Source organism: Vigna umbellata, chromosome 7 (genome assembly GCF_029865625.1).
Source record: "Vigna umbellata cultivar VRB3 chromosome 7, Vumbellata_1.0, whole genome shotgun sequence".
NCBI classification, from domain to species: Eukaryota; Viridiplantae; Streptophyta; class Magnoliopsida; order Fabales; family Fabaceae; genus Vigna; species Vigna umbellata.
The window spans coordinates 12,564,522-12,577,319 of record NC_142171.1 but is presented as its reverse complement, the minus strand read 5'-3'; the positions used below and the strand labels follow the sequence as shown (position 1 = coordinate 12,577,319).

The window sequence follows — 12,798 nt, the reverse complement described above, 5'->3', positions numbered from 1 at the left end:
GCTTCCAGCTCTGCTGCGTTTATGTCTCTCTCCTCCCTCAACACTTCCTTGTGCCTCTTCTCTTTCACAACCTCTTAACTAAATTTGAAAATTAAGTAAATAATTTCCTTTTAAAAGGCAGTTTTGTTCCGACGAGGTGAGGTGGAGGGTGAGGGCGCAGAGGTAGGAAGAAATGGTGGAGTTTGAGGAAGTGGAGAGAAAAAGTTTTTCCACTACATAAAGGTTTTCAGAGGAGGAGAAGGAGGAAGCTGCAGAAGAGTACGGGAAATGCAAAACAATGCCACGTAATAAGAAATTGTACAGCTCATTCAGGTTTCGCCAGGAAGACAACTCTGCCGTTAATTTTTTTAACGCCGTAAGCAAAAAGGACTAACGTGAACCGTTTTTGCAAAATATAGGACGGTTGTGAACTTTTAAAAAAAGGGAGGACAACTTTGAACACTTCCTACAAATCCAGGGACCAAAATAGGTATTAAACCAATTTAATTTTAGGTTTTGTCTGAGCACAATAAATGAAAAGTAGGAGATAAAACAAAACGAACTAGAAAAAGAAATTGAAAAATGCAATATCAATTTACAAATTCAAGATTCACATAATTTTGCTTATTTATATTCTCAAAGGATTCTTATCTTGATTCTCAAAAGATTTGAATTCAAATTTGAATAATTAGTCAGTTCAATTAACTAATTAAGAAAAACAGATCAAATCAAAAGATTATGTTATCCGATAACAAACTTAAAGTGTTAAACCATTGGGTCAAAACTTATTTCGGATTATATATTTTTCTTTCCATGAATTGAACCTTAAGATTTATTTTTCCACAGAAGAAGAAGGAAAAACAAAGATGAGAGAAGAAGATGAAGAAATAATTGGTAATGGAGTAAAAAAAAAAAGGGAGAGAATGAGAAAATTTTTAAAAGTGAAAAACTGAACAAATTATTTCAATATATGTCACCAGAGGAAATTTAATATGTTGTTGTTACATATGGGAACAGTAGGCCCAAAAGAATGACACAAAGGCTTGCAGGGTGGTCTAATTTTATCAATTCTTAGATTGATCCATTTCCTTTACCTTAGAGTATTCTAGAAATAGTTTGTTATATTTGTTATGATTGTGTAAGGCCTGAGTTCCACGTAGCAGAGAGGAATCTTATGTCTGCATTTCCTTTAATTGGTTATTCTGCATTGAATGAAAAGGGAGAAAAAAAGTTTCTTATCTCCCCTATTGTCCTTTTCTTAGGAGGCAGCTGGACCTCGAATTCAGGGTTTATTCCACTGTTTTTAACATTTGGTGCTTTTATTGACCTTTGCAATGGCTGATGGTACACGTTTGAAAAATCTCTCTGACAAATTGGACGATGTGCTCACACAAATGTCTCTTTTCTCCACCCAAATGATCGACATCCACACACGTATCTCTCACCTTGAAGCTCACCCCCTCACCCCTCCTCTATCACCTCACCGCATACATTCCAGTGATACCAACTCTTCACAGCGTCATTTCCTGAAGCTGGGTGTGCCTCGCTTTGATGGCACCGACCCACTCGAATGGATCTTCAAAATCACACAATTCTTCGAATATCACAATACCCCTGAATAAGAACAAATTACTATTGCATCGTTTTACTTGGACAACACCGCCTTGGCCTGGTTTCAGTGGATGTATCGCAACGGCCACATCCATTCATGGCAACACCTACTCCAAGCTCTGGAAACGCGATTGGCTCCCATGACATTCGAAGATCCACGAGGCAAACTCTTCAAGCTCGCCCAAACCACCATTGTCTCTGATTTTCTAACAGAGTTTGAGGCGATTGCAAATCATGTGGTAGGTTTACCTCCTTCCTTCCTTCTAAGTTGTTTCATTTCGGGTCTCAAACCGGAGATCTGTCGCGAGGTGGTGGCCCAACAACCCCCAATACTATCGCATGCGGTCGGATTAGCAAGGTTGCATGAAGAAAAACACTGGGATCTCACCCGTGTTCAGAAGGCGAAATCAGTATCTCCTTGGCCTCCCCCAACTTTCACCAGCACAATTACTTCTCCTATTCAACCACAACTCGCAAAACCCCTTCCCTCCTTTCTACCCTCCCCCACGCAAAACACCCGTTATCGACAACTCACTGACGCAGAGATGGCGGACCGTCGTGAGAAGGGACTCTATTTTAATTTGATCAAATTCACGCTCACATCGTTGCCCAACTCGTATTCTTCTTTTCCTTGCTGAAGAGACTGGCCCTGTTGGGGAAGTTGACTCTGAATTTGCCTCTTTAACATTGGGCCATAGCGAGTCGGGGACAAGTGTCGACAACCCAGATCAGTCAGCCCAAATCAGTCTTCATGCCCTTGTTGGCATTGGGGCTCCTGAAATGTTGCGACTTATGTGCCAAATTGGGCCTCATCAGATCAGTGTCTTAGTGGATGGGGGCAGTACCCACAATTTTGTTCAAAGGAAAGTAGCTCAGTTATTAGGCTTGGCCTATTTCCCTTCACCAACTTTGAAGGTTTTAGTTAGCAACAGAGAGGACCTCACATGTGCTCATGTGTGTCAAGGGATAGATCTCTCTTTAAGGTCATTCATTCACATTGGATTTATATGTCCTGGACATGGGGGGTGCCGACGTGGTCTTGGGAGCCCAATGGTTGAAGCAGTCAGGGCCTATTCTAATGGACTATCAAGCTCTCACCATGAGATTCGTTTTCAATGATTCCATTATTGAATTGCGAGGCGATTCGGGATTGAAGCTCATTCCAGTTTCCATTCATCAATTAAAGCGAGTTGTCCGCACCGATCCATCGACCCAATTATTTTCCCTCTTGGTTCGTTCATCTCATCCTAATCCTCAAGTACAACATCTGCTTCACAAGTATTCTACACTCTTCTCTGAACCATGCCATCTCCCTCTCCTCAAGAGCTACAGATCATGCCATTACCTTATTTTCTCACGCCCAACCGGTCAATGTGCGACCCTATAAATACCCTCATGCTCAGAAATTCGAAAGTGAGCGTCAGGTTTCAGCCAAGCACCAACCCTTTCTCATCTCCAGTCTTTCTTTTGAAAAAGAAGGATGGTTCTTGGTGCATGTGTGTTGATTATCGAGCATTGAATGCAATAATGGTTAAGGATCGCTCTCCTCTCCCAACAATGGACGAGCTTTTGGATGAATTGGGCTCTGCTTGTTGTTTTTCCAAGTTGGACCTCACTTCTGGGTTCCATCAGATTAGATTACAGCCCGACTACGTTCACAAAACAGCCACATAAGTGTTCCTTCTTCTAATCGCAAATTACTTATCTAGGGCATATTGTAGCTAATGGGGGTATGTCTCCTGATCCGACGAAGATACAAGCCATGGTTCAATGGCCTACTCTAACCTGCGTTAAAGGGTTACGTGGTTTCTTGGGGCTCACTGGATTTTACCGGAAGTTCGTTCAAAACTATGCTGCCATTGCTTTGCCTCTCATGGATTTACTCAAGAAGGGCAATTTTCAATGGTCTCCAGCGGCTAAATCAACCTTTGACGCTTTGAAATCAGCCATGACGAGTACCTCTGTTCTCGCACTCCCAGAATTTTCTAAATCATTCTACATCTAGATGGACGCGTCGGGTTCGGCCATGGGGGTCGTTCTACTTCAGGAGAATCATCCAATAGCTTTTTATAGCAAGGTTTTTTGCCCTCGCTTGTCTAAGCCATCACGAGCGCGATGAAGCGGTGGCGTCAGTATTTATTGGGACATTCATTCATCATCCGAACGGATCAACAAAGTTTGCGTGAGCTTTTAACTCAAGTAACATTACTTGGTGAAATTATTGGGCTATGATTATGAGATTCAATACAAACTGGGAAAACTGAATGTTGTGGCCGACGCTTTATCACGTTCTCTAGGCTCGTCTCAAGCAACTCTTTTCACACTAACTACCCTTTAGTTCGTATTCTTACGAGAATTGAAAGCTTCCTTGCTCACTGATCCTGAATTCATATTAATACGTGATAAGTTTCTTGTTGATCTGAAAGAAGAGACCTCCACCTTCAAGAATGGAGGGGCTTCTCGGTCCAGAAGTGGCACGAAATGGAGAATGGATGGAGATATTCTGGTGCTTTCAAGGTGTTCGATAAAATGTCTGGCAGAATTTTGGATGTGGTGCGAAGTGAGTTCTAATTCAGACGACCTTCCAAAGGGGAAGGGAGCTAGAGGGAGACAAGCTAAATCAGCTATCAGCAATGAACTTGAGAGAATGGCTAGATTCAGCAGCATTTCATTATCAAACTCAAGTTAAGTTCTACAAAAGATGAAGCTCTCTTTTATAGGAGAAGAGAAGTTGTGAATCATGCAAAGGAAACTACTGAATCTGCTAATTACATGTGTTGAAAACTAATGAATGTGAGCTGCATTTTTCACGTGGGAAGCATGGAGAATGTGCTACAAATGAAGAAGCCTCACGGTTTGGCTTGTGTTCCACGTGAGAAACATGTAAAGTGTGCTTCAAAGTAAAGAAGAGCCACGACTGATGTGTTGCACATGGAAAGTGTGGAAAACATGCTTCATGGCTGGCTGCAACACACATTCCTACTTGCTTCCTTTGTTTCCTCTTTGCTTGGCAACTCTCCTATGAACTTTTCAACCTTTATTATCCTACAAAACAATGTAAATGGAATTAGTTAAAGAGAACATGCTAAGACTTAGAAAGAAAAGATTAAGTCCTTTATTCAACTTTCCTTTCTTAGTCTTAGAGTGAAGTTGATACTTCTTTGATGGGAAGTCCCTAAAGGGGTTGCCATCATGATCCCTATTCCAATCCTTTACTTTGATTTTAGTATGGGCTGTTATTGTACAAGGGCAGGACCTGGCTTAGTAACACATCTCAAATTGTGCCATTGTTATTGCGGGAGTTCCATGAAACTCCGATTGGGGGCCATGCTGGCATTAACAAAACTTTAAAGCATTTCAGTGCAAGTTTCTATTTGGGGTCTATGGCTAAGGATGTGAAGTCCTTTGTTTCTCAGTGTGTTTTTTGTAAACGAATGAAGTATAGCACTAAACAGCCAGGAGGTCTCCTTCAACCCATGCCTATTCCGACAAGAGTTTGGGAGGACATTTCCTTGGATTTCGTCACTGGGTTGCCTCCTTCCAATGGTTACACGGTACTTCTAGTGGTGGTGGACCATTTTTCCAAGGTTGTACACATTGGTGCTTTACAATCCAATTTCAGCGCTTATAAAGTTGTTGAGCTTTTTGTCTCTATCGTTTGCAAGCATCACGGGTTACCCTGCAACATCGTGTCAGATCGCGACCCCATTTTTATCAGTCGCTTCTGGTTAGATTTATTCAAATTCAGTGGCACACTCCTTCGTCTGAGCTCGTCATATCGTCCGCAAATGGACGACAAAACTGAAGTTATGAACTGCACCATATAAAAATATCTTCGTGCATTTGTTCATAACAAACCTAGTCTCTAGTTCAAATTTTTGCCATGGGCTGAGTACCACTATAATACCTCCATCCATTCCGGTTCTGGTTTGTCTCCTTTTTAAGTAATGTTCGAGAAGCCACCACCATCAATTCCACATTACATTGAGGGATCTTCCTTTAATGATGGTTGTGATATTGTGCTCTCCTCTCGTGAAAAGATACTTTCTCTCTTAAGACGTAATTTGATAAAAGCACAAGTTCATATGAAAAAGCATGTTGATGTTAAGCGTCGTGACTTGAATTTGGAGGTTGGCTCATTGGTCTACGTAAAATTGCAGCCTTATAGGCAAATTTCAGTATCTAGCACCAAATATCATAAGCTTTTCAAGCATTATTATGGGCCGTTTAAGATTCTGGAAAAAGTTGGTCCTGTTGCGTATCGTTTAGAGCTTCTTTCACATTCAAAGATTCATGATGTGTTCCATTGTTCTATGCTGAAACCACATGAGGGCCCGATTCCATCTCTCATAGATCAAATTCCTCCTGATTCTATTGATAATAATTCTCTCATTTCACCCTTGGCAATCTTGGATTTCAAGACAGTGACTCTTGAGGACTCCCCAACGCGTTATGCTCTGGTTCAGTAGAAAGGGCTATCGCCTGATGATACTTCTTGGGAAAAATGGGATGAGCTTAAATCATATTTTGACCTTGAGGACAAGGTCATTGTCGAAGGGGATGGTAATGTTACATATGGGAACGGTAGGCCCAAAAGAATGACCCGAAGGCCTGCAGGATGGTCTAATTTTATCCATTCTTATATTGGTCCCTTTCCTTTACCTTAGAGAATTCTAGAAGTAGTTTGTTATATTTGTTATGATTATGTAAGGCCTGAGTGTCACGTAGCAGAGAGGAATCTTCTGTCTGCATTTCATTTAATTGGTTATTCTGCATTGAATGAAAAGGCAGGAAAAAAGTTTCCTATCTCCCCTCTTGTCCTTTTCTTAGGAGGCAACTGGACCTCGAATCCAGGATTTATTTTACTGTTTTTAAGAGTTGTAAACATGACTTAATTGTGGGTTCTAATCTTAACTTTCCAAAATCTTAAGAAATAACTAAAAACTCTAAATCAAGTAATCATATATTAATTTTTTATACCTTGAAGATTTAGAATTCAATACATCTGAATTCCCCAAAAAGTAATATGTAATAAAAGTTACAATTAAAACACTAAGTACATCAGACTACAAAAAATATAAAACTAAAATAATTATGTATAACGAATCCAATTTATTATTATTAAAAAATAATTTAAAATCTGAAAAATAAAATATATTAAAATTGTTATATACAATAAACTTATAAATATACTTATAAAATTAAGAGTGACAAAACTGGTCTGGTTCGTTGTTGACTGGGCCGAATGAACCCGTCAAACAAAAAACTGGTCACTACAATCCTTTGTGCCAGACTAATAATGAATCTTTCAATTGTTTTATTTTTTTTCTAAATTTGTTTATATGTACATATAAATGAATATTAAACTTTATTTAATCATATAATTTTTTTTAAAATTTTTAATTGATTAGTTAATATTTTAGTTAGATAAGGTAAAATAATTATTGTATTTTCAGGTTAAATTAGTTTATTATGTCTAATAATTAAAACTTAATTTGTAAATGTTAATTATTTAAATTATAATAAAATTATATATTTAAAATTTTAAAAAATATAACATAAAAAGTTCATCTATTAAATTATTTTTAATTAAAAAAGAAACAATGGACCGAGTTAAACTGACTCACATTTGATATGTCAAATTAATGGACTAAATACATCGGGCGGAATAGACTATACTGGCCGTTAAGTCTAATCCGTTTTACCATCTATATAAAATACCTGTCATCAATGTAAAATATAAATTTTGAACTATGGAGACAAATTAAATAGTTTAAATACATTTACTAAACAATGTAAACATTCTCTAGTTGAATACTTTATTTTCACTAAATGGTACATTAACGTATAAAATATGATAGTAACATAATCAGTGTGAAATGTTTTGAATAATTTCACATGAAAAAGGAAACTTAGCGAAATTTACGAGATTGAATTTCATCAAATTGAGAAGAAACAATTTTATAAGATTGAATTTGAAAATTGAGATCACATATAAGTGTGAAATTCTGTAGATATTTAATTTTACAATCTTTTAAGTTCGACTCGTTCAGTTTTTACAATAAATATACAATGATATGAGTAAATTAAAACATACAAGTGAAGCTTAATTTTCATTTTAAGAACTTTTTATGGAACGCTGAACTGAACCTCACATGGTAACTTGTCATTATTAAATTGTTATTATTTAGTTTGCTCAAAGAATATTAATGAATTATCATTTTTTTTCTTTAACCTCATATGTGTCCCTATTATGCATGTTCTACCTCTTATAGATGAAAAATTAATTCTTGACTATTACCAACCATTTTAACTTTCAATTTATAATTATACTATATCAATTATTTATAGATAATTTACTTATGAAGTTGTATAAAATATTTCAATTTAAAAATATAATCATTTTATTTTATACTAATGTGAACAATTTAATTTCTAATTAAAATTATAAATAATACATACATTTTATCACTTTTTTATGTTTATAATAAAAACTCTATATTGTAATTATATAAAAGAACAATATTTGGAGCAATCAGTTACAATAAAAAAATTATTTTCAATACAATATCCTAACAAATTGTAGTCATTGTCAGCTTTTCACTTCTCTTTTCTCACACTTTAATTTATCAATAAGAAATTGCAATCACTGTTTACCCTTATCAATAACTTTTTCAAAATCTACCCATTTCAGAAAAATAAAATTACACGGATTCCATAAATTTTTCCAACACTTGTCTGACTTTTGATCCATTATGACTGGTTTTTTATAGCAATAGGTACCAACAAAAAAACATTAACAAAAAATTGTAATTCATATTACCCTTCTAAACAATACTATTACTTTTAAATGAAATAATCTTTTTTACCACAATCAACTAAGTGATGGCTCCCATCTGCATTAGGAAAAGATTCTATTAGTGATTTAAGTATTTTTGTTCGTATGGAAACTCTTTTCATCTTTCATCTGACTTATTTTAAGTATTTCCTCACTTATTTTAGCTTATAACATAAGCTTGACTATTAGACTTAATCGATATTAGATCTACTACTACATAATCTCCTAACATTATCATTATGCTTAGGCATGTTACATATAGATTTTATATTACAAAGTGTATTCATGCTTTTTGAAAAATAAACTACTTTCTTCTCCATGCTAATTTTGTTCTATCAATTATTCACATTGTCTTTTTGAATTATTTTATTTATAACTTCTTTGATTTTCTTATGTCATAGCTAATTATTTCATTCAAAGTTTCGAAACATCAAATTTTATCAAATCATAAATATGAGGTTGTCCTATCTTGAATTTTATAAATACTTCTCATGAAATATCGCTTTACCTTCTCATGTTTTAACAGTACTAAAATAAATTATCTCTCCACTATCAATATTTTCCTTTCCAAGCAAAAAATCCATATTATAAGACAACCATAATAATATCTTAAATAAATATACATCCAATATCTTCTCAACTCGATGAATAAAAAACTTAAAGAGTTAAAATAAAAATAAATAACACTATATACATACATACATACATATATATATACATATATATATATATATATATATATACATACATATATATATATACATATATATATACATATATATATATACATATATATATATATATATATATATATATATATATATATATATATATATATATATATATATATATATATATATATATATAAACGGAATGATTTATGCAATTTTGCATTTACGATTAATCCATAAATTTTTTCTTTTAAAAGGTGAATTTGACTATAATATTTGGAATTCATTTTTAACCTAAAGTACTGGAAGTTTATAGGCATTTATTTTTGTTATGTATTATTGAATTTTGTGATTAGCCGTTCTGAATGTGAAATTTTGTGTATTCCTAACAAGTGGAAACCATAAATATGAGAGTAAACAAGACACTTAACATATGTACTGGATAACTTTTTAACCACTTTAGTTTGCAATTTAAGGAGTTTTGTACAGTGATTTGGAAGCATAAGGAGAGCATGGGGAGAAATATATATCTACTGACATGTAGAAAGGACAGTAAGATTTAAATACCATACCAAAGAAGATGAAGAAAAACACAGAGCAATTTAATGATGCTGAGTGATTGACCTTGCAGGGAAAACCTACACTACAAGGCCATAATCACAGGAATGCTACAAGTCCTTTTCATGCAGGGAATCCAAAGGTGGCATCCACATACCATTATTAATGTTTTTTTGTACCAGCATGCACCATCATGTCGTATTGGGAAATATACAAATATCACACATTGAAAATTTGTTTCTTTCCAACCAAAACACAATCATTAATGCCTGCAAAATATAGGATGCTTCTCCAACATGGCTGAGTCTCACTTTCAGAATATTGTTGTCACACTCTCTAAATGTGCTTCCCATCACAACCTTTCTTCTCCTAATCTGCTGCTATCTGCTATCTGCTATCTGCTATGGACCATCCAATGCTTTTTTCTACCATTTTTTTTATATAAGAAATACACATCTATGTGGGTTTAAGTGTTACTCATGTGGCTTATGGGGCAAAGTTTATTCTATTGTTCAGGAAAAGTTGAAAACATTTTTATATTACATGCTGATAATTATAGAGGGGAATTTCCCCATTGCAAAAGGTAAGCATGCATGAATTTTCCTTGCTCTTTTTCAGTCTGATCAACATTGACTTTTTGTTTGCCCAAATTGTCATCTAGTAAGTACACATTTTTTTTCTCCATTGCTTTCTTGTCTCTGAATTTTCTGATCTAAAAAAATAAACCCTTCTATGATTAAGTTCCAATAAACTGTCACAAAACTTCACGAGAGTTATGTTTAGGGCCAGCCATGTGGGAAGGAATACAGCACAAGGATGCTAATGTTATCTCTTGAAAATGTTGGCATTTATTTTGTCTTTTCTCTCTAAATGGTTTTAAATTTGTTAAACATATAGTTAACTATTTCTTATAACTTATTTAGGAGACAAATGTCTAAGGAATTCAAAAAATTGAGTGAAGACAGTAAGATGGACAATGTATAAGAGAAAAGACTTAAAAAAAATCTATTAAGATTTTGGATGGTATTACATAAATTGACTCATAATTCGATACGCTTTAGATCTAAATTTTTAGTTAGATTAAGAGGTTCAATACACACGTAGATCTTCTTCACACGGATAAATATTGTCCGTTTTGGATTAAGTTCTCACCGACGTAATTACTTTTGGTATCATTCCATCTTATATTTGTTTAATTATACGTGTAACTTGTATCCTAACAATTAAATCATGGTATTCTATATGGTAAGTTCAATCGAGGAAGCAAATATAAGCATAAAAAAATTGGGAGTGTGAGGAATTGGAATTAGGCAATTATGTTGTTTAATAATTGGGGGAGAAATATTTGCATGTGAATAGGTGAATTCCTATTTATAATTGGTATGCAGGCAGAACATGTGGTGTGTATGTGTCGAATGTAAATTCTCACTTGTCAAGTGCTATTCACGAGTCTCATTTCACCACTTCCATTATTGAAATGTTAGTACAACTATCACTCTTATCTCAGTTTTCATAAAATACGCCAAAATTCTTGGTGCGTTTTCTATCAATATTCAGGAGCCTATAGCCTACCCTGTACTCAAGTTTTACACCACCATTCATCCTCCACCGTTATCATCATCATCATCATCACTATTATAATAACTTCACCACACACGACCCAGAGGCAGCAAACATGGGTGGAAGAGTGAGCAAAAGTGGGAGGAGTTCTTCTGAGAAATATGTGATGAATTTGAAGGAGAAAGTTAGGGTCTTGCAAGAGGAGATCAAGGAGATGATGTATGAGAGGGAGAAGGACAGTAGAAGCTATGAGAGAGACATAATGGTGTTCACTTTCAAGGAGGCAGATTGGAAGCAAGAGGGTAAGAGGCTGAGGGAAGAGGTGAAGCAGTTGAGGAGTTTGGTAGAAGAGAAGGATGAGAAGATAAGAGAGATTGAGGTTGGCTTGATGGAGAAGAACAGTCAGAAAGAGTGGGAATTGATGGGAACTAAGCTCTTGGTTGAACAGATGAAGGAGGAGAGAGCAAGAAGAGATGAAGCCGTCGAGAAGTGGAAGCAACTATATCTTGAAATCAAGAATGAGCTTGATGAACTCATTCAAAGAACATACGATGGTCTCTCTCTTTCTCTCTCTCTCTCTATACTCTTTTTAGCAAAATTATGAGTTGCAGAACATGAATTCATAGTAATTTTACCATTTGCTTTTATGCAATTATGCTATTAGTGTCCTAAAAGAGTCCAATTAAAATGTTCAGTTAGTTTTTACTTTGTTCTTTAGAAACTGGTATAACAAAGTAACCAATGAGCTTGAAACAAATGTGTGAAGTTCTGATATGGTTTTTGACAGGGGATGGTTTGTATTGGAAAGCAGAGGAAAATGACATAGAAATGGAAAATCTGAGAAAGGAATTGCAAGAAAAGGAGGAAACTGTGAAGGTCTTAAAATTCCAATTACTTGCAATGGAGAAAGAGAAGAACAAAAAGGAGAGGGAGTTTGACCTGTTAAGGCAAAGCCTGAGGATTATGAATGGCAAGAAGAGTTCAATTCAAACCAAAGAGAGTCTCTTGAGGAGCAAATTGGGAAAATGAAAATGCAAACACACTGCACACAAAACCTAGGTTTTTTCATATCCAAAATTGAAAAATGTGGTTCAGTATGTATTATTATTATTATTATTATTAGTGTATACTTGGGTATTGGGTTAGTGGGTTTGTTTGTATTTTTCAAAAGCACCTATTTTTCTTTCAATTTTTTCTTCCCTTCTTTTTCTGTAGAAAAATAAACAAGCAGAAGAAAAAAAATGTTCTTCTTGACCATTGCAGGAAACAGAACAAAGAGGAAGAGTAGCAGTTTTTTGTTTCCTTGTGGACTAGTTTAGGTGTTGAATATGGCAGAGTCTAAGGACCAGTGAAGGAAAGATACAGAGAATATGGTTATTTATTTATTTACTTACCTATTTTTGTTTGCATTATTAAAGTTAGTTTCTAATAGAAGTTTCTGTTCCTCTTATTTGGTGTATTTCCCTTCAATGCAAAAGACTGTGGTGGCCACCTACTCAGTCATTGGTCACACACATTCCTTCAATTAGTAGCTATTGACCCAGAAAATACATAATATCAGTTAGATTTTTTTTCCCTTAA

General features: G+C 35.1%; 1 protein-coding gene across 1 annotated transcript; it reads left to right on the top strand.

Annotated features, from left to right (window-relative positions):
* The first annotated feature begins 11,052 nt into the window (after positions 1–11,052).
* Positions 11,053–12,798, top strand: LOC148195171 (uncharacterized). Its single transcript, XM_088094031.1, has 2 exons — positions 11,053–11,771; positions 12,005–12,798. Exons 1-2 carry the CDS (start codon positions 11,333–11,335, stop codon positions 12,244–12,246), a joined length of 681 nt encoding a protein of 226 aa, XP_087950157.1. The 5' UTR covers positions 11,053–11,332; the 3' UTR covers positions 12,247–12,798.

Bases quoted from the DNA above. Each gene is read 5' to 3' on its own strand.
- LOC148195171 (XM_088094031.1), top strand. From the start codon at position 11,333: ATGGGTGGAAGAGTGAGCAAAAGTGGGAGGAGTTCTTCTGAGAAATAT. The intron at 11,772-12,004 runs GTCTCTCTCTTT...GGTTTTTGACAG, and splicing joins CATTCAAAGAACATACGATG to GGGATGGTTTGTATTGGAAA.